At 39.7% G+C, this 22,376-nt stretch overlaps 1 protein-coding gene across 1 annotated transcript; it reads left to right on the top strand.

Moving 5' to 3' along the window:
• Positions 1–1,544: 1,544 nt before the first annotated feature.
• TMC5 (transmembrane channel like 5) lies at positions 1,545–20,485 on the top strand (the record flags this gene model as incomplete). Its single annotated transcript, XM_082006772.1, has 21 exons — positions 1,545–1,618; positions 2,185–2,384; positions 2,777–2,881; positions 4,557–4,649; positions 5,440–5,539; positions 6,118–6,208; positions 6,527–6,775; positions 8,022–8,173; positions 8,706–8,850; positions 9,407–9,562; positions 10,153–10,319; positions 10,983–11,061; positions 11,422–11,519; positions 13,260–13,355; positions 13,949–14,024; positions 14,869–15,002; positions 16,189–16,362; positions 17,834–17,912; positions 18,253–18,345; positions 19,351–19,435; positions 20,370–20,485. The coding sequence occupies 21 exons, from the start codon at positions 1,545–1,547 to the stop codon at positions 20,483–20,485; spliced, it is 2,562 nt and encodes an 853-aa protein (XP_081862898.1).
• Positions 20,486–22,376: the final 1,891 nt, after the last annotated feature.

Genomic DNA, 22,376 nt, shown 5'->3' with positions numbered 1-22,376 from the left:
GGGAGGAATCTCTGCTAATTACTTTTCTGAATACATGAGAATCTCATTCTGTCTCTGTAGGTGTGAAATTGTTGCCTGAAAAAAGACAAGTTTCACCTAAGGGAGACTATGTTTATACTTTCTTGTTGGCAGTAATCCCATTCACTATGGTGACGTATCGTATATTCAAATTGCCTGGTATGCTTTTTTACTCAATGTTTGCTGAAGACATGGGCCTCATAGCATGCTATAATGAAAGTGTAGACAATATTCTGATTAAAATGTAGGACTTTGAATTCAATCAGCCACCTGTGATGCACCTGTGTGCAGATCTCTTTGCCAGTGTGCAAAACCTGGACAGTGTTTTACAACTGTATGTCACACTGCAAGATTTTAGACTGTCTTCCAAGATCTTTAGGTGTGTGAATGACACTAGTAATTTAAGAGCTTTTGGCAAAATGAGAAGCTTTTGATAAGCCTTCAGAAACTAGACACTGTACAGTTATCCATTTTGAAGATACTTTTCTTCATGTGATACTTCCTTTACTGCAGTGGATATCACAAATAAAAACCACTGCAGACAGAAACGTTGGTTGAGACTGTACCGTTAAATGAGATTCAGCTCAGCTTTTCCAGGAATGGAGCTGAGATAAAAGCAGGATCTGATGGGTTTTGCCAGATGTGTCCTTTATTGTGGTTTTTTTTTTTCTTCCCTGTTGTTGAATAGCTTGCCAGCTGATAAAACCTGGTATGGTGTCTTTAAGAACAAATGCTCAAAATTGCTTCCTTTTTAATTTTGAGTGTGACTTTTGATAATTGCAAGAACTGCCTGTTTAAATTGGATTCTGTTTTTCTGATAAAAGGTTCTCTTTTCACTGATTTATGTGGACTCCTGTTCGTTAAACTCTGACCAAGTCTTGTTTGCTTAAGACTAAAATGGCGCACTCTGTGAGAAATAAAGCTAAAACCAAACCTATTTACAGGATTGAGACATTAAGTCATTAGAAGAGTTCTCATTAAGAGTGGGTCTCTAAGCTAATAAGGAAGTGGGCACGCTTCACCTCCTCTTTGGTTTTGGAAATGTAGTACTCGGAGAAAATTTATGTATTTGGCTTTTCCTGTATGAGGAGAAAAGAGATAACTTATTTTCTTCTTTGTAATGCTTCAACACACGTCTAAAATGTGGCTTCATCATCAGTGCTGGGGAACACTTCATGTGGCACTCCAGTTCCTTAGTTTTGCAGAGAACTTACTATAGAGAAATATTCATTCCCATTTTACCTGCAACTTCTGATGGACCCTAATTTCCTGATGGTAAATAGCACTAAGCTGGAACCATTTCCTATTTATATTGTTTCATGTTATTTGTTAGCAGGGTGGCAAAATCTAAGATGCTAAAATGCAAAATCTTCTAAGATGCTAAAATGAAGTTCTTTTCTTTTCACTTTGTATGTAAATGCATCTGTTTTGTAATTAGGTCTGTAATTGGTCTTCCCATTAACATATTAATGAAGCAGTAGAGGCAAAAATAAGGAAGATTTCATTCCTCAAGCCAAAGACTTGTCATGTCTTATCATTACAATGAAGCCTTTGAAAATCCAGACTACCACTTCTCAGAGACACTGGAAATTGATAGAAGGTGAGTTTCATTTAATTTTGCTGTTGTGACTGTGCCATAAGAAATTAAATTCTTTATTTATATCCAGGAGAAACTTTTCCTCCCGAGTTTTAATTTGTGGAATTCTTTTAATCCCTCCTTTTTGCTTGCATTTTCTGGCACAATTTTTTAAAGCTGTTATCAGGAAGGCAGTATTCAAGAGAAATATGATGTTCGCTTTTTACATATTAGATTGAGTTATCAATTAAATGTATTTTAGAATTTATGGCATAATGTCATGGATATTTTTTAGTTCCAGTAATTTTCACAATGAGCTATAACTTTGGATGTCCTCATTTTCCAAGCAGTTATTCCTGTTTAAGGAGAGTCCAAGCTAACTTCAGGTGGAGAAAAGTTTTAGTCTTTCTACTTCAGTTGATGACCAAATCAAAATTTTGGTGTTGGAGTTCTAAATACAAAATACCTCTTGGTATCAGAGTTTGTTTTCTAATGTACTCAAATTTCATGATAATAGGTAACAATTTATTAAGGATATCTATTGAGAGTTTTTGTGGCATTCAAGGTTTTCCTTTTTGTTTCTCACACAGGAGGAATTCTCAGAAGAATCTGTTCTCTCACCAAAGCCCTTATGATTATTCACTGCATGGTTCCTACGGAGAACACAGTGGAAGAGGACAGAATTACGCTCTGGCCATACCAATGACCTCCATGAGACATAGCTCTGAATACAATGAAGGTTTACCAAGAGTTAATGTCCTAAGCAGAAGTCCATATGGAAATTCCACGGGTATGTAATTTCTCATATGAGCAGCTTTGGAACAAGTAATGGTTTACTCTGTCCTGACAGAGTCCTGCAGCTCTGGAAAGCTCAACTCAGTATATGTTTGTACTTGGTGGCAGTGGGGGTTTTTGGCTTTTTTCCTAGAAGTAGTTCAGATGTTATATTAACAGATCCATGGACTGACTATTGTGTTAATATATCAGCAGATACTGACTTGTATGGCCTACATAAGTTGTTAAATGCTAGGATGTACGTTGGAGCGAGATACAGGAGTTTTGTTAATAGGATCTACTGCTGTGTTTGCAGTATAATTGTATTTGGTCAATAGGGCTGATATTCTGTGTAATTAATCCACAGCGGTATACACCTTTCTGTATAATTCTGATTCCCTTCAACAGATAATCTTTCCTTTGAGCCTGAGCCAGAACTGGCATACAGCCCACCTTCCACCTTCCATCTGCTGGATCCCCCCTATTCCCACAGAATTTCCAATGTATCGGAAGGTAAGACATAAGGACTGTGGTGCATCAGAGTATGGAACATCAGTCTTGTCCTCATTAAATAATAGATACTTAAAAGCTGTCTGGTTCAGGTATGAAGATCTTCACATAGTAAAAGGAATCATAAAACATAAATTCTCTTTTACAATCCTACATCGTTGTAGCCAAATTTTTCAGTATCCTTCTGAAGGTGATGATCCTTGTTTCTTGAGCAATGAAGGCTATAATGCCTACCCATTTTAACTCAAGCTCCCTATAAGTGGGTCAACATAAAACAAACTTACACAGTTATCTGTAGAGACTCATTGTAAGAAGAAGTAAGGGGAGACTAGGATGCATTTTTGAGACTTTCTTCGGTGAATTTTTCACTGTGGTGCCTCTGTGTAAATTCTAGACTATAATAGTAACTAGAGATTTATATTCATTAAAGTATAAGATGTCTGGAATAGTATAATCTGGGTTCTGTTTTAGGCTAGCATAGTAGTTTATTGTTCATATTCTGGGTAGGAATTGTTTTTTCTGTATTGTGTCATTTTTCTGTTACAGTCGGTTTGGTTCCTGTCTGCTGCTTCTGGAATGTAATTAGGTGTTCTTTTCTGGAATTGGTACCTAGATACATTGAAAGAACCATCTCTCTGTTCCCTCAAAATGAGGGGTTCTTGGTTATTTTTCTCTTTTTCATCTTTAAGAACATGATCTTTAAACTAAGATCGGATTTGGCAAAAGCAACAATTTTATTGGTATCTGGAAATGCCTCACTCTGTGAGTGACCACAGAAATAGGATATTTTCAAACATTATCTATCATGCATGTCTTTTAATACCTGATAGGAAGGAGAGAGTGCATTTCCAACACAATCAACTAGAGGATAAATGTCTGGGTGCTGACAGTTCGAGAAGTATCTTCACAAGGAGGCACAGATGCTTTTTCTGATTCCTTTTAATTGCTATAAAGGAAGTTGTCTCAAAGTGGAAATGACACTAACATCAGGAGACCATTAGATCTAAATAGTAAATAGTGAAGGAGCCTGCAACATGTGTATTAACTAACAGGCACATCGGTCAGTTGGGGCCTTCCATACCAGAGGGTCGAGCTCAGAAAGGGGATGTTACATTGCACAAACTGGCCATTAGCTTACTGGGAAGGCAGGGCAAGGAAAGCTATGGCTAAACTCATCTGCTTCATAGGTGGAAGACAGATGCATTTAAGGAATATAGTCACTCCTGTTTGAATAATTGGATGAAAGAATGTTGAGAAAACACTTGCATTTTGGCCACAGGGAAATGTGAGTCTGGTACATATAACTTCTTCAGCATGGTTGTGTGTGATTCTAAAGCAATCCCTCTGAAGTCAGTGGAACGTTTTTTAAAGAGAGGACCTGTCTTCTAGGAAGAAAGTCTTGAATAATCAATGTGCACATTCATGAATGGGTTGGATGACAGTTTTCCATGGCAGCTGAAGACTGGGCTCAGTGCCTCTTTTCCAGCATGTATCTGAAAAATTACATACAGTCATCAAGCATGACCAGGAAAGAAGTGAGTGGGGCAGCATATGTTTGCATGTAGGTAGTGAGATTGAAGGGTATACCTTTAAGTTCTTTCTGTGAAAGTGAAATTTGAATTTCTTAAGTCGATTTGTCAGGGGTATCTGGGCTTACTAAACAGTGTATGTTGTTTAGATAGCTTTATTCGGAGACGCAACAGAAGACCACCTGATGAGATCTTCATGACTTCTTCCAGCCTGTTTGAAACAGATCCAGTATGCAAAGAAGGTAGGAGTTTAGATAAGTGGTTCGATGTTAAATAGCATCTTGCACAAGGATGGTGTGGTTGATATTCTTGGTTTATCACCAGAATTGCATGTACAGTCTTTCTGTGTTTATAGGAAAAACTTGGTTTTGTGTTAATACTAGTGATTACTCTTTTATATTCTACTAGCACACTAAAATCCCATGATAAATGAAGCACAGTGCAGTGTGACTATGTGTTAAATTGTAGGAAGAAAAGCTAAACTCTTTATTAGAGTTTGTTTGACCAGCTAACAGATTGTTTTCAGCCACTGTATCTGGAATTAGCATCAAATTCCAACTATGCAAAAACAGCTCGATTGTCAAGTAATACAGTTCTGTCTGTTTCATAAGTGGTGCTAGGTTTGGGCACTAATATCAACTAAAATTATAGAATAAAGAAAACAAAAGTTTAGCTTTCAATATGTAGAATCATAGAAATGTATCTATCAAACAGTGATCAAGCAATGGACCAGAATCTTGGAGTTTGCCAGTATTTTGTTTTCCTTTATATTGCAGCTCTTTGTATTAACATCAAACAAGCATCAGACTAGTGATATTTATTTTCTAACATCCAGTATTGTACCAATTACTTACATATGTATTAGAGTATTGGTGGAGCTGAGGATATTCTGGGGAGTATTATTATGTCTCAGAACTTGCCAAACCTTGATAGCAGTGAAAATGGGGAATGTTGTTATATCCATTTCAGATTTTGTATAAAAATTACTGTGTTATTATCACAAAATTTGGATTTTTCATGGGTTTTATGCAGAGGAAAAGTTAGTTGGAAATCTTGCAAGTATGTCCACCAGTGAAAGGATTAAAGCAATCCAGAAGATGCCAGAGACCATGAAAAAAAAGAGAGAGACCAGGTAAAAATAAAAGTTTATCTGTTTAGTTTTACAAGCTATGAAGTATGGGTGTTTGGAATCTGCTCAGCTTTGGTTTGTCACTTTGAAAGAACTGAGAGTACTTTTTAATGCATTTTTAAAAAGTTAACATCTTGCAAGGGAAAATAATTTAAAGATGGTTCATTGTCCTTTCTCTGGATGAGAAGAATCTGTCATGGTAATATAAAACAGAATATCAAGGCCTTAAGATTTGATTGTGAGAGATGACTTGTGATTTCTTTTCAAAGGAAACTTGGATGTTTGCCATTGAAAATGGAGAAGAGATCACATGGTCTCAACCATCCTGTTGTCTCCTCACAGAATATATTTGAATTTTATTCTCAGAGTGAGTTAGTGGAGGGGTTAGAACATGCTGTCACAGCATGGACAAGAGCCATGGTATCAGCTAATAGAAAAAGAACCAGCAGAACATCTTCATGTTTTACTAACCCTGTTCATGTGCATGTGTGAAACTGTATTTGCAGCAGCTTCTTTGGCTTCTGGTTTTAATTACAACTCATACTACAATGCTTGTCACTCCCTGCCCTGCTTTTCCACAGGAATAAAGTTCTGAAAGAAATAACAAAAAAATCAAGGCACCGCAGTACTCAACTTTCCTGTTGTACACAGTGTCTGCAAGGAGCAGTAGTGGTAAGTGACAGAAACTTCTGTCAGTCACAACAGAGTAAGCCACTTCAGCTGCAGTGTTATCACTGCCTCCCAAGGTATCTGGTATCTTGCTTTATGTTACTTACCAAAGAACCAATTAATTGCTGCAGTGTTTGTTAATAATGACTTACATTATGGTAGCACTTAGGAACACCAGTTAAGCATCTTATGGTGCATGTAGTGGGGGAAATGTGTTCTTATCAAAATGGAACTGTAAAAGTGTGAGGCTTTATTGTGAGAATTTGAGTCCTCTTTAAGACTGCTTGCTGAAATTCATTTCTCTCCTCTTTTGCACTTCAGTCATTTCGGCGCTTTGGAAAGAGCTTGTCAGAATATTTTCACCTACTGCAGTTGTGGCACAAGACTCTGAAGATTATTGGTGCTGAGTTTGGAACAAGTGTTCTTTCTTATTTTATTTTCTTGAAGTGGCTGCTAACTTTCAACATCTTCTCATTCCTCATAAACTTCAGTTTCATCACAATCCCTCAGTTTGTTGCAGCAGAAACAAATAACCTTTCATTCACGGGTCTGGAGCTGTTCACTGGAGCTGTAAGTATCCAACAACAGATTCGTGTTAGTGCTATGTGCAACGAATCTACTTAAAAAACTCACGATAATGTAAAAAACTTAGTATTTCTTATTAAGAAGTGGAGTTAGAATTTTACATGACTAGAAACAATATTTAGTACATATTTGAAAAAGAAGCTGCAACAAACATTGATTCAGAGTGAGATGAATGGAACTCATTCTGATGTCTTTGTCTCGCTGCAAATGATTGCTGTGTTCAGCAATATTTCAAGACTTTCATCACTTTCAGAAAGAGACACAAAGGAAGCGAGGCCTTCCAGAGATAGCTACAATAGTCTTCAGCAGTACATTTTTCCCATGCTAATTTTCCTCTGAAAATACAGTGCAGACTTCTATATGTGATCCTGTGAATTTTGCTCGTTTCCAAAGCTTTATTCTTCCAAGGACCCCACAGACCTTTCTGTGGCAACCAGCTGAACTCACTGGGACCTGGAAACGGGAGGATCTTTTAATTGTGTGAGGATTTTCACATTCGGGGAATAAAGTCCCAGGCTGTTTTTAAAGGAAGATTTTGCACTGCTCTAACTTGATGAGTACCAATCAACTAAGTGATCTGAGAAGACAACTTAGTCTTTTTTTTTTCTTCTGCCTTTGCAGTAAAAAATGCACCAATCTTATTGTTGTTAAAGGATTTCTCTAGTTTATGAACAAGAGACTGCTCTTACTAATGCTTAGTTGAGAAGAGATCTTTTTAAAAAGGAAAAGTATCATCCTTTTCCTTCTCAAATAGCTTTTGAAGTGTTATCTGTGTTTTGTAGTAATGCTGTTTAACTGCGAAGTACAGTCACCATTGCAGGAGTTCAGCTACAAGGTAGTAACTAGTGTTGAATGTCACATGTTTCCTTCCTGGTTCCTTCATAGTTGATACAATTTGTCAGTACGGAACCTTGCTCCTAAAAAAGAAGCAATTAAACTTTTCCCTCTTCAGGAATTTTCAGAAAAGACCAAATCCTGAAAAGTTGTTGAATGCTCACGACCATCCCACATGAATCTGAAGGATACAAGTAATTTATATATTTTATAAATTTAGATTTTAGCTAATAGGAAAAAAAAAAAAGGGCCTGATATTTAAAAATTTAATCACACCTGTGATTTCACAGTAGGGAATGGGACAGCTCCCACCGCCACCGCTGAGCTTTGGATGATGATAATTCCCACCAAATGCAGATGATAGCAAACATTCTGAATTATGTCCGTATCTTTTCAGGGTTATTTTCAACAAACAGTACTCTACTATGGCTTTTACACCAATGCTACAATCAGTAAAATAGGGAATGGTCTGTCTTACAACATGCAGCTGGCCTATATTTTCACTGTTGGAATATATTTTGTCATCTGTTTTCTCATCTTGTTGTTCAGGTAAACTAACTATATAATCTTATTTCACTTACATTGTCGCGGGGAGGAATCCCACCAGAAACACCTCACACCGTCGATGGTTCGCAGTAGTAATTATCTGAGTATGTAAGTCCTTATTTCCAGGTCTAGAGTTTAAGTAGAAGTTTCTGCTCAAAAGACAGTCTCCAGAAATCAAATCTTTATTAGACAAATGAAGAATAACTGCAAAATAGTAAGGGACATGCAGGGAATCCCAGTTCAAACCAATGAATATCATGATCCCCCTTTTGTAAGCTGTTGCTCCTAATGTCTTCTGGTATTGATGTGGCCTTCCAGAGGTAAAGATTGGCAACAACAACTAGGAGAAAGAAATGTGAGAGTTGTTTCTTACATAAAAGTTTATTTTCCATGTTTTCTTATGTGACATGCTCTGACATAGGTGCAGTAGCCTTGGGACAGGATGAAAAACCTGACAAATATCCCTTCTTGCCCTACTGTACAGACTTGATGTATTTCCCCATTACACATCTCAGAAATTTAATTTTCATTGCAGCATGGCAAAATCCTTCTGCAGGAACTTCATTAATCCTCAGACATACTCTGGAAATGCCAGCAAACTTCTCTGCGCTTGGGACTTCAATATAACTAACGAAAAAGCGGTGAAGCTGAAACAAAAAAATCTCAGCACACAAATAAAGGTACGAAACACAGGAGGTACAAAAAGGTAGAAAGGTACAAAACTAGCATGCATGAGTCAAATTTGTGTATGCACATACAAGTCTCTGGCAGAGTGACTCAAGCATGTTAGTCCGGTTCCTAATAGGCCTAAGTCTTCCTGAGTGTTAAGTTTCATTTGGTTTGAACTCCTGGAGTTGGCTTAGCTACTTGTTTTTATTTTCTCTTTAAGCTACACATAAATACTTGTATGCTTCTGAATCTCTATGACTATTAGGTATTTGCCAAACAGAATATTTATTTTTTTTCCTTACTGCTATTTAACCATTTTGTAAAAAAAAGGCAGGCTTGTAATATTATCTGTGAAATACAGTGTGACTGTCAAGAGGTAAGACTTTTAGGACAGGAACACAAAGTTGTCCAGTAAATGATCCCAGGATATTACTCTATATTACTCCAGGATATTTACATCTTCTAGAGAAATAATCTTTCATTCAGTCTTTCAAGTAGTTACTTGAAACAAGTTTTGCTTTATGCTGTTGACTAAGGAATTCTTCATTAGGAATTGTTTCCTTGCAGGAAGACCTCGCTGAAGTAAGCCGAGAAGTTCTAAATTTTTCTGTAACAGAGAGAGTTGTTTGTATTGTTATTCATCTTGTTGCTTGGGTTGCTTCCCTGGGAACGGCAGCAGCTGCTTGTGCTGGTGTGTACTTCTTCTCCATTAATAACCTAAAGGTAAGGATAGATTTTGCAGTCTGTTTTTGGAGATACGGTTTTCCACATGGGTATCTTACACTGAGTGCAAGCAGGGTTCTGTTCACTACTAGGACCGTAGGGAAGTGTAGCTGTTGTTTCTGCCAGTGCAAACACAACTTCAGTTGTACCTAAAAAGCTGGTTTGCAAAGACTAGCACCAATGGGGACCACAGCATAGGACCTGAGGGATCTGAGCAGATCTCCCTTCTCACCCCAGCGGCTGCTTGCCTGGGCTTATGGCTAGCTTAGGGATAGTGCAGCTGGTGACCTTGAAAGAAAAAGCCTCAGCAAGGCTGGAGGCTCCAAAGCTGGAGCCTCTCCTTTGCCAAGGAGCTGCATTTAAGTGGGGGCTCCTACCCTTGGTCCCATGTAGCGTGGGGGAAGGGGAGAGGGTCACTGTGCTGCTGGACGTGGGCCCATAAAACTTGATAGTCTCTAACCTGAGAACATACAGGGAGGTGTGCCAGGTGTCTTCCCTGTGGACGCAACTTGAGGCAGCATTTTGGCTAAGGCTCTAAGTTGGGGTTATTTGGTTGTTTTAGGGTTTTCTTTTTGTTTTTCCTCTCTAAGCTGTTTGTGAAAGGGCATAAAAATGACCTAGAGAGCCAAGCTGCCATGTTGGTGCTACCTGTTGTCGTATCTCTCCTCAACGCATTCATCCCATTCTTCTACTCGTGGCTTGGACACCTGGAGAGATTTCAGAGTCCTGGACACCAGATATATGTCACTATTACCAGGTATTTGATACTAGCACCTCTTAGTGCCTTTTGCCTGAAGTTGTCTGACTCTTCATTTTGACAGCAAGCTGTGTCTAGGTGGTGTGGTGGGCAGTAGGGAGCTATGGAGGAGAATTCATCTTCTCCAAAGGCTTTTGTATGCTCTTCCCTCCATGTTTATTTGTCTTCTGTGAGCCTTCTGGAGTGTTACATCTCTGCATGAGGACAGGGTATGGTTTCCCTCTCAGTTAGGCACAGTGTGACACTGGGCTTTGTTTTGTTTGTAGCTTCCCTAGATGGCCCCTGGGCTGTTGGGCCCGCAGGGAGAGGAAGCAGAGAGAGGAGTGAGGAGGTCTTAAATACAGATGCCTGGAATTAACACCACGTAACCTCTGGTGCCCCTCAGACCTTCCTCCCCTGTGGAGCCCACATACCCAGCCAGCAGCCTGTTTAGCAGAGGCTTGTGCCAAGGTTGTCATGCCCAGCTCCCCTTCTGCCAGGACAATGGAATAACGCTGCACCTAAGCTCCGAGGAGAGCTCCTGTTAGTCCTGGCACTCTGCAGTGCTATTGTTATTGTAAGAGGAGGTAATAAAGCGTAACCAACGGTCATCCTGCCATCATTCCCTTCAGTGAGCTTATGGACCAACTGTCAGTGCAGTTACTGTTACTTTTTTCTTTTTAGAAATATCGTCCTGAAAATATCAATTGTTGGAATACTGTGCTACTATTGGCTTAACATTGTGGCTGCATCAGAGTCACAGGTAAATTTTCAGAAATACAAATCTTTGACTTACAATGCCAGATTAGGAACCACTTTGACAAGAGGCTTGTTCCAGCAAAGAGAAGTACATGTAGTATCTTGGAAAGCTGAATTTGCCACTCCAACATTTTTTGATTAGCATCTTTAGAGAAATGAACTGTAAGAAAAAATGAATCACCCAACTCGAGCCTCCGCTGGTTTGCTGCATTGTTCAATGAGAAGTCGACTATGATTAGTCGGGCTGTTAGCAAATCTTTGATCCGTAGCTCAAGTTTCAGATGCCCAGGCATTTGGGAACAATGTTAGAATCACATGACTTTTGACTTCAATATGCTTTTTTTTTTCCTTCTACTTCATGAAGTGCTGGGAAACTCTGGTTGGCCAGGATATCTATCGTCTTGTTCTAGTTGACTTCATATTTTGTTTGCTTGGCTCTTTCTGTGGAGAGTTTTTACAAAGGTGAGTACTACTTTTCTAATCTTGTTTTTGTCCTTTAACCAAAGACACCAAAGACATGGTCTTTTTTTTCCAGTGTGAGAACAGAAGTCCAACAGAAGCCTGGTTGTAGCACCACTGAAGCTTCCTTGGTTGTCTCTACCAGCCATACTCTCTGGGTACACGCCTTGTCTATATTGCAGCTCCTTCTTAGGAGGAGGTCAGAGTGTGTACCGTTCTGCTCTCCCAATGTGTCCTTTTTTCTTTTGGAGATGGAAACACAGGCAGGGAGGAAGCCACATTGTACTGCCACAGATCTCCTGAATGGAGTGACAAAGGGCCAAGTGTCTCAAGCAGAAAACCTTGCTTTTCTGCACATGCACAGGCACACTGCTGGCTTTCCTTGGTATGTCCCCCTGTAATTTTTTTCCTTTTAGTTATGCCACTCTACAGAGCACACACAAGTTTAAAATCTTATTTTAATCAGCCTTATTAAGGCTGTACTATGACTCTCAAGTGTAGAGTTCTGCGACATGGTGAGAAAGTATTTTTAGCTGAACGTGAATGCAGCTAAGCATGTAAGCAAAATTCTTTTACTTCTGACATCTGCTGTGTGTACCTTCCTATTGCCAAATGTTTATGACTTAAGGTAGTAGACTATTTAAGTGCTTGCCAGCTCTACAGAACATTTAGGCTTCCTGGCCATACTTGTGTGGGAGATCCATTGTTTGCCCTTTGCACGTGATGTGAAAGACTGGTTTACAAGGTAGGACTTCGTTAACTTTATGTTAAATTAACACAAAACAACACTGAGAAGCCCTTGAAGACTTTTCCTCCACAGCTCTTGCAAGTGTACTTTAACCCTCCTCCTGTTCTTGTTTTCTGTTCAGATAGGAAACCACCTCCCAGCAAAAGGTCACAGTACCAAAACTGCAGTGTCAGCTGTGGTGAATGTCCTCCACTAAGCTGTACCAAAGCACCAGAGTTACAGCCATGAAAGATTAAAAGTACAATTGCTCGTATTTATTTGTATGTATTCAAAGTACCCCCCTGAAAGCCCAGCCCTGAAACATTGTTGATGATGCAGCTGATAAGGTGGTACCAAGACCTGTATTCCAGGCAAGATGGGAGAGTTACCAAAATCTTTATTGTTCTTGCTGCAACAAGCAGAAACTGAATCTCCCCAGCTCAGAAAAAATGAGGGGATAAAAAGGGATTGTTGGGCCCCAGTAGGAATCCTCTGAGTACTTGCTTACCTGTGTATGTCTCAGCTACTTGCAACATCAGTTAGTTTGAAGTAGGATGTGCTTTAGGATATATCAAGAGTATCAGTCTACATGATCTGTTTTTTTGATTGAGGCTGAAAATTCTCAGGACTCAGGAACTGAAAAGCTGTTACAGTTTTTGTACTAGGGCAACTTGCCATTCCAACTGTTTAAGCATAAGCGTATTTTTCTGATATAGTTACAAATCCTTTTTTTCCCCCCCCTTTTTTTTTTTTCTTGAATTGCATGAAAAATATCTGAGGTCTTATTTCAACCCTGCTGTGTGTTATGGCAATCTGCTTTTGCCAAATCCTGTTTCATTTTTGATGTGCTGTCTAATCAATGAGATGTAGCTGCTTTGCATGACACGTGGTCAGCACCTAAATAATTTGTCATTGAAGCCTGTATTCAGGAGGTCATTTGTAGAGATTTCTACAAAGGGTTTTGTCATTTGGCAAATGCTATTGTGCTATGGTTTGGGTTTTTTTTTCCCCCCCAGAATTGTTGGAACTACAGTCTGTGTGAACCTGGGGCTTCCCGAATTTGATATTGGACGAAATGTTTTAGATTTGATTTATGCTCAGACTTTGACCTGGTAAGTGTTACATTTATGGCCAAAACTTCATTTGCACTTAGAAATACCATGGAACATTCTTATTCTGACATTTCTGGGCGCTTCTGATCATGGGGGAAAGAACAGAATAAATGCCTGAGAGAGGTGATGTATTAAGTACCTTTGTAAGGATTGTGACTTGCCAGTTTTCTTTATAATTATGCAGGTAATAACAGTCACTTTAGCTGGTAGTTTACCCTGTGGCCACCTGGTCTGGGAGAAACCTGTAAAAGGAACATCCTAGAGTTTTGTTTACTTCCCCACTGGAATGGTGTTCCTTTTGAAATAGTCTCAGTATTAAACCCCGGAAAAGATGCCTTATTTCTAAGGATGAGTATGTTACTCCAATTATAAGAGAGTTTTGCTGATGTGTACATAGATATATATGTTTGAAGTTGTATATTTTTAAAAGTTGAATTACTGTTACAGGATCAATGTTAATATAATTACATTTCCAAATAACCACACACTAACTGTATGTGAAGTTAGTGTGATATTTTCTGCTTTCAGTTCACTGGGAGCTGTGTGGTGAATACTGAAGATTTAACTTTTCTCTTATAAATCCTTTCTTGTAGGATTGGTATCCTCTTCTCACCTCTGCTGCCTGGTATCCAGATGATATCATTTTCTATTGTATTTTATGTGAAAAAGGTAACAAGCTTTACACATATTCATCATATACTTGCACTGTTTGAAATCTGGGCAGAATTTAATGGGTTAAAGGGCTGGTTTTGTCTGGAGGCTGTAGGGTCAGGCATTTGGGGAGCAGTTTGGTTGATTGGGTTTGGGGGGGGGGCTTTACAGGAACGCAATTTAGATGCACACCCTTGAATTACAAACCTGTGAAACTTGAGAGGGGAGAAAAGTGTGGAAAGGTTAGGAGAAGTTAACAGTTAGAGAGGGGAGAGAATAAAGTAGTAAAATTAAAGGCTGGGGAATTAACGGTGTACAAGTGCATATGTCAGTACAGACACTCAGCCTGTGGCTGTGACCTTGGCTTCCTGTTTATTCCTCAGCAACGCCGCCGCCCAAGTTATCTAAGTGTAAGCAGGGTGATTCAGCTAAAGATCATGGTGGAAATTTCTTCTTTTCAGAATTCTTTCTCTCAGTAGTATGACTAGATGATACATTGTTTGTTGGGTCATTGAACCATTCGTAGTGTTGAATGTAGAACAGCAAAGCTGTAGCTAGAAAGATTGATTCAAACTTCCCTGAATGTGGGTTTGTGTATGGTGCGAAGGCAAACCCTACCCAACAGCATCCTGAAGAACCCGTCAGAACCTCATTTTGCTGCTTGCTATTTAAAGTCTATATTCTGGAATTTTTCTAAAACTACAGTATATCTATCAAATTCATATAAAAGAAGTTGTTGGAAACTTTTGATAGATGGTATTCCAGCAATTGCCGCCACCAATTTCAGTGAGATTGACTTAAACCGAGTTGAAGTGGCAGGTAACACCGTTCCAAGAGTCAGTGTACCTTCGTCTCTTTAAAGGTGAGTCTGATGATGAATTGCCAACCCCCTCGCAAAGTCTGGAGGACTGCTCAAATGACGACATCCTTCATGTTCCTGCTGTTTTTCCCTTCCTTCCTTGGAGTCCTGTCTGTCATTGGAGTCACTGTCTGGAGGTATGGAAGATCACTGCCATTCGAGCCTACTATCTTATGCTGTGTGACCTGATACCAGGCAGAGGAATCTGCATTTTTCTATAAAAAGTTATATTAACTGCTAATGGAAGGTTTCAGATGTTCATGAGATATTCTGTATTCTGAAAACAAGGTATGATCAGTGAGTTTGCAAGAATGTGGTTAATGCAGTAACTTGTCCCATAAAAATCTCCTCCCATAAGAAAGTGGGAGGAGAAACAAAACTGGATTGAAGTTTTGGGTTCCTATTTAAATGTCACAGCAAATTTGGCTTTTCCCTCTCCTTAGAAGTTTCTACGACCTAGTCCTAGTTCCTGGACTTATTTGTGTTATAGGCCATACTGGGTCTGCAGTGAAGAAACACCTGGAAAAACTCAACTAAGGTCAACTTCTGGATTATTTACAGACTTCAAAGGCTCTTCTTGCAGGGAGGGCTGACCTCTGCAGTAATGCATCTTGGTTATTACCAGTATTTTAAAGCTGCTTTCTTCATGTGCATGTTACTCTGGTCACAGTAAGGAGGGCAGCATGAATACCCCTTTTCTTTTTCTTGGCAATTCTCAGCCACATGATTTCAATATTTAGTAGGACAGGTGGCTACACATGAAACCAGGTGGGATGAAATATTTCAGAGCAAACATTTCCAGATGGCAAGTGGGAATTTCAGACTGTCTGGCGTGGTTCAATTTCAAAGCAAAGACTTTCCTACTTCAGTCTACCCAAAACTGTTAATTCTTGCTACGGGCTGCCTTACTACACCACATCCTGTTACTGAAAATCCGTGATGACTCACATCCTCGAAGGCAAGGTGAAATGATGGTTCCCTTTTCACCTGTTGTGAAACTTTGAAAATCCAGATTTTCAATTTGTTGTAGCTTGTGCTGCTGTGATTGACTTGTTACATTTAAGATCTCCTTTACAGGGCTTGGTACCGAGCCGTTGCAGCGGGGTCTCTTATCTCTCACTGCGTAGTCTGGGGTGTGCATTTTAGTGGCTGGAGAGTGACCCAAGTTAAAAATGAAACATAGATCATGAAGTTCCCCGAGGGTCCGAAGAGAGCAGAGGGCTATAGCAAACTAATGAGCGTCTTGATGTACAAAATCACGGTATTAACTAAATCACTAGTTAATACATGAAGCTTTCAGTAGCTGTTTTCTCACACTTTCAGGTTAAAACCTTCCGAACAATGTGGTCCTTTCAGAGGTTTGTCTTCTATCTATGCTGCAGTCTCTGAGTGGATAGAAATACTGGAAAATTATACTGCCTCAAAATGGGTAGTGTGGATCTACCATAACTTAATTACAAGTGAACTTTTCTTCTTCATCCTCTCCGTTCTTGTCCTGTAAGTACCTTCTAATGAAAAGCACTAGAAAAGGACCTGAAGTAGAAAAAACTGGCTATGACATAGCCTTTCTTCATAAAAATAAAAATTGCAAAGTGCTTTTTAAATCATCAGAAATGGTTAATATATTGGAAATTCATGTATTTCAAGTACACAAAGAACTTATAAAACCTATTCCTTTTGTGTTAGAATGCCAAAGCTCTTTACAAACCAGCTTCATGTTGACCCTAGGATACACTGCTTTTAATTGAATATTTCTAGTTTACTGCTGCCTGGGCTCCAGATCTTATTACCTCTGGCACACTTAGCTTTAGGAACATCACCAAAAGGGAACATGCTGCATACAGTTGGCAGGGTAGATTTCTTTTCTTTTTTTTTTTTTCCTCTTTCTTTTTTTCTTCTTTTTTCTTTTTCTCTTTTCTTTTTTTCTTTTTCTTCTTTTGTTTCTTTTTTTGGGCAGGTGGGGTTTTTTCTTTTTCTTTTTTTTTCCTTTTTCTTATCTTTTTTTTTCGTCTTCTTTTTTTCCCTCACCTCTTTTTTTCCTTTTTTCTTCCCCTGAGGTGAATAAATCAGTAGGGGAAGAGCAAGCTTTCACAAGCACAGGCAAATACAGGCCAGATGTATACTAGGACCCTGAGCAACATAAAAAGCAGAAGTTTGGGAGGTGGTTGCTTTGTCTTTTCTGACCATTTCTCATCAGTTGAGTCCTTAGAGGAGATGATACCATGTACAGAATAGCTGAACTACCACAGGGACACCGCGGTGGTGGAAGGGTGCTGTAGGGCACAAGCAGCGTGGTACAGTGAGCACAACATATGGGGAAATGCTAGTAAATAGGTTGCAGTCTGCTTCCAGCTACTCTTGGTAAGTTCACATACTGTCCCCTTGGCTGAAGTAAATTATTTTGTCAAAACTAGTACATGCATATTAAACTGTGTTCCCACTGGTAGGGTTTGATGTTGTAGCTGTGCTGCTTGATACTGCTAGCATGGGCCATGCACACCTAAGAGCCCAAACCTGTTGGGATAAAGCAAGATCCCACTCATTCTAGTGGGACCAGGATTGCCCTGGAAGCAGTGTTCCGTGATGTCACTGCAGGTCCAGGCACATGTCTAAGCAAATGGCACAAAGTTGGATAAGAGCTTTAGGGTCCTATTTGTTATCTGAAATGCACCTTGTGTTGGCTTACTTTAATTGTACCTCTCATCTTGAATACAAGTCTGTAAGTCTTCGGGTCTTTTCCAAGAGAATGTCTTGAGCCATTGCCTGTTTACCATTCCTTGTGTAATTGTATACATAAATTTTTTTATATGTATGTGTGCATGTGTATATATATGTATAGATGTGTGTGTATATATCTTCTAATGGATAAAATAAAGAGGATAACTTTCTGTTTAGGCAATGCCTAGGAGGAAATACTCACGGGTATGAGTGCTCATATGTTGGACTTTTTGTTTGTTTGTTTGTTTAGAATGATTACTTATCTTTACTGGCAAATAGTAGAAGGAAGAAAGACCGTGACCAAACTCTTACATAAGCAAATTATTAATGTAAGTTCGACTTTCAGCTTTATCTTTTTTTAAATTTGGCTTCCTTATTGATTGTCTCATCCTGCTATTGTGGAGCTGTAATATGCTTTTCCTAGGACAATTCAAGGGAGGATGGGAGCCCTCCCCCATTTGAATTGTGGGTAAGCTTAATTCACAAGTGGAGTTGTTGCAAAATAATCTTACCTTTGAGCTGTGCTGCTGCAGCTCCCTCTGTAGACAGATTATATCAGAATTAAAGGAATGTTAATGATTATTCTGGTCAATGCTTACTGACAGGCCTTGAGCCTCTCAGGAATGATTAGTCTGTTCCAGGCAATGATCAAATGTGTCTTGACCACAGGAAGGAAAAGATAAAATGTTTTTACTTGAAAAACTATGGGCACTGCAAAGGGCAAAACAAAACCCATCTGCACCAAGAGGACAAGACCAGCAGGTCAGTTCGATAGTTCAGATACTGCTGTTTCAGTTATGTGCTTGGTACAATTTCATGGGGTTCCTCTAGCCTTGCAAATAGGCTGCCATTTTGGGGTATGTCTGTATTTAAAATTTCACCTAACTTGATCGATTACTAGTTAACTCCAGACAGCAAAAGGATACCATGGAAGTTCCCAAACTATTTGTCCCAGACTGGAATTTAACCTGGGAAAGATGTAGAAAAGTCCTTACCCTCACTAGACATTATTTATGATTATGAAACTGCAAGAAAACATTCCTAATCTAGGTGTGCAGTGATGTTCACTAAAGGGTTCAGCCACACTTGAACTTTGCCTAGACTAAGAAGGAGGCTGCCCTCCCCTGACTCTGGATTTCCTTGGGGGCATTTATGGTTTGTGCCTCCCCAATAGCCCCCACCAATCTTTTCAGCTGAGATAAAGCTGAGTGCTTTGATCTAACCCCATTTTAAATCCCATACAACATCAAAATGAACATCTAATGTCTTTCTTAAACTTAAATTTCTTTTTCAACTCAGTCCTGCCTGCTGAGCCATCAAAAACCAAATACCCCTGTATGACTGGCCATCATTAATGTGATAATATAAATAAATATAAATAAATATTGATAATAATTCATATTTTGGTAAATATAAATATATATGTGATAAATGAAAATAAATATTGGCTGTAGAGAGGGGAGCTTAAAGTGAATGGGCATTTTCTGCATGCTGGGGATTTTCAAACACTAGACAACCCTGTGGCCATGTCCAGGGTCACGAGTGGGACTCCTGAGGTGAGGTTTGATAGCCTACAAAATGTGGATATTCTTGTAGTTGTTAAGGTCAAGTCTCAAAAGGAGATGCCAGAATAATCTCCTTGTGGATCTAGTAGAAGAGCCATCTCCCCAAAACCAGGGTAATAGCCTTGGGTGTGAGCACTGACCATGAAGTTGTGACTGGAAGCCAGAATGTAGTACTGTTAATGCCAAATATTCTGTCTTTCAGAGAAGCTCTTCTTCATACCACCCCTCCAGGGAACCTGCCCAGCAAGTGCCAGGCTACCCAGGAAGGGTATTTGACAGAAACCAAAGTGAGGTGAGATGGTCAAAAGAAGAAAGTCTCTGCTAGATTTCCCTATGTAGAGCCTGGGGCATGATATAGGCAATGGGTGTACATTGAACAAAGGCGACATCCTGTATGTATAGAAATAATTGTAAAGATTGATCTGAACAGGTACAAAGATGTAATCAGAATAGCTGTTGGAATACACATGGTCACAGACCAGCTTGAGATCTGGGGAGTATAGTTTTGTTACAGGTAACTGCCATCTTTTCAAACACAAGGTAACAGGTACAAGGGAAACATGGACCTAAACCTACCTGTGAATTTTGTTTTCAGTATCCCTGTTCTGCTGGGATCCTGAGGGGGACAGGAACTGGCTGCCCACTAGGTAAGCAACAAGTGCTTAACACAGAGACCAACTCTCAGAAGCTCGGCTCAGTAAAAATGTTTGCTGTAGTACAGACACAGCATATAACAGCTTGGTGTAAGAGACAGACATTTAGTATCTTATATAAAGAGAAAACATAAAAACCTGGGTTTCTGGAATAAACGTTTTCTATAGGACCTGCTTGTTGGTAGCTTGTTGCGATGTTGGTGGTGACTTCTGAAGACTCATCAGAAGCTTCTGTGTACCAGAGAGTTGAATTTCTTTGGGTAAATGAGCCACTTTGTCTTCCAGGAGCAGCCACAGGCAAGAATATTACATCATATTAGAGACATACTTCACATCTTGATGTGAACCTCAGGAGAGGTTATTAATGATGTAGGGTCCCTAGGACATTGTATGTCTGGAATAAAAAAAGCTATGGAAACTTGTGCAGTAGCTTGAACTATTCCTGATTTACACAAACATGTAACATCACTTGACAGATGAGATGCTTAAATAGCGCAGGGCTTTTTAACGGGGGTGGTTCTTATACTGACAGCAGCACAGTTAACATTACCTCCTTTGTGCAAAACAGATTCCGAACCAGCCCAGCCCAGCAGCTGGCCAGGCATGTCCGAGGCCATGGCGCTCGCTCTGCGTGCTAGACAAGCAGCTCAGTGGGAAGATGAAGATGACAACGAAGATTTTTGACCATGAGCAGGCACAATCAATAATAGATGTTAAGTCATTGGCTGATGTCCTGCAGAAGGCAATACTCATTTGCACTAATGACTGAAAAAAACATTCAAACTTTTTTTTTTTAACCCTGAATGGAAGACAAAATAGAACAGCTCGCACAGTGCATCCCGAGTGCAGTTTATTATGATGTTAGGGATTATCCTGTGTGTTTGGTTTGGTTTTGAGGTAGCGATATTCTGGTCATAGTCAACCTTCCCCCAGGACTGGCCCTTACCTCAGTACAGTAAGGGTCCCTCCACAGCTGGGTGCTTGTTGTGGACTAAATATAAGGAAACTTGTGCCTAACTGCAAAGCTTTGGTCTAAAAATATTTTTGTATCAGTTATATTATTCAGTTATATTATCAGTTATCTGATGTAAACCAAAAGTGAAGTAGTAGTCAAATAAAAACAGAAGGAAATTAAGTGTGGTTGTTTTTAATGACTGAGCCATTGTAATGGCTGCAAAGTAACTTGTGTGAAACAGGTTAAGCTTCTATTCCACTTTTACTTCTGAGACGTTTTTACAGTTTATTACAGTCACTTAAAAGCAGCTTTGATGTTAAAAGCTATCAGAATTCTTTAAGAGTGACTACTTCTCAAAATTCTCATCTGTGTGAAACCACTGCTTGTAAACAAAAAGTTTACACAAATCTTTTCCAGTAAAGGCTAGATTGGAAATAACACAATGGAGATTTTTTTTTTTTTGTCATATGACTTGGAGACACTTGCTGCAGCTTCTTCTTTGAGTTGCTTTGCCATGATAATTTTTTTTTTAGCGCATTTTCTACTACTGCCTGGTTTATTCCTCTCTCATTGCTTTGGCCAGGAAGATGCCTTCGGAAAGAGGCACATCTTTTCCTCATGCTCATAACTTAGGTTGAAGACAACCCAAAAACAGCCACCAAAGGTACAGAAGAGAGGGCAAGCTTTACCCACAAGGCAAGATGACATTTTTCTGCATGTATAGCTGTGGCGCCTGGCTGTGACCACTGAATAAGGGCCCAGCATTTGCACCGGGGGCAGAGACTCAGCCCTGCCAGCAACTTGAGCAGCAACAAAACCCAGACCTTTGGAGCAAGGGTTGTTTGCCATGGTGGGTCACTTACTCTTCTGCTGGCAGCTCGGGGAGCCTACAAGCCTGTAGGATGCAGCAGTACAGGCAGAAGTACAGCACTCATGAAATGGCTGGGCAGAAAGTGGCTGAGGGCATAACATAACATACACGTGACATAGGACATGCACCAGAAGACTGAGATTGTTGGTTCTGCGGTATGGGGTGGATGAGCGACATGAACTGAAAGAGGCTCTCATCATTCTGACAGGAAAAACCACCTCCTTACTCCTGTGTTTCTTTATGCTAATATATAGCTCAAGATACAAACAACAACAACAACAAGTCCATCACCCCTTACAGAAGGTAGCATCAATCTGCTGTTAATTCAGAAATTTGGACTTGCCTTAATTGGGACAATTATGTATATGTAGTTCTTTCCACCAATGACTGATTTTTTTTTTTTAATTACCCTTTGCCTCCCTTACAGAAGTTTTTTTAAAATCTCAGTTGGCTCTGTGAATGAGAAGGAATTCTAGCCATGAGGCATACGATCAGGAAAGTGTACCTCCAAAGCCCTGTACACACTGCACCGCCAGCCCATGCACCGCGCTGTTCCATTTCTGGTAAGTGCAGTCTCCCCTCACACATCCTGAAGCAATCACCCTGGGGTTGAGTGCAGCACATCACCTGAAACAGCAACACCCAAACAAGGAAACTATGAATTCTGCAACCCTTAAGCAGCACAAGTTGCTACTTTACTAAAACAGGGTTACACATAGTCAAACATACAAATCGCTACAGCTGCAGTC

This window comes from Phaethon aethereus (genome assembly GCF_964289735.1).
Source record: "Phaethon aethereus genome assembly, chromosome: 15".
NCBI lineage: Eukaryota > Metazoa > Chordata > Aves > Phaethontiformes > Phaethontidae > Phaethon > Phaethon aethereus.
This window is presented reverse-complemented; position numbering and strand designations above follow the sequence as displayed.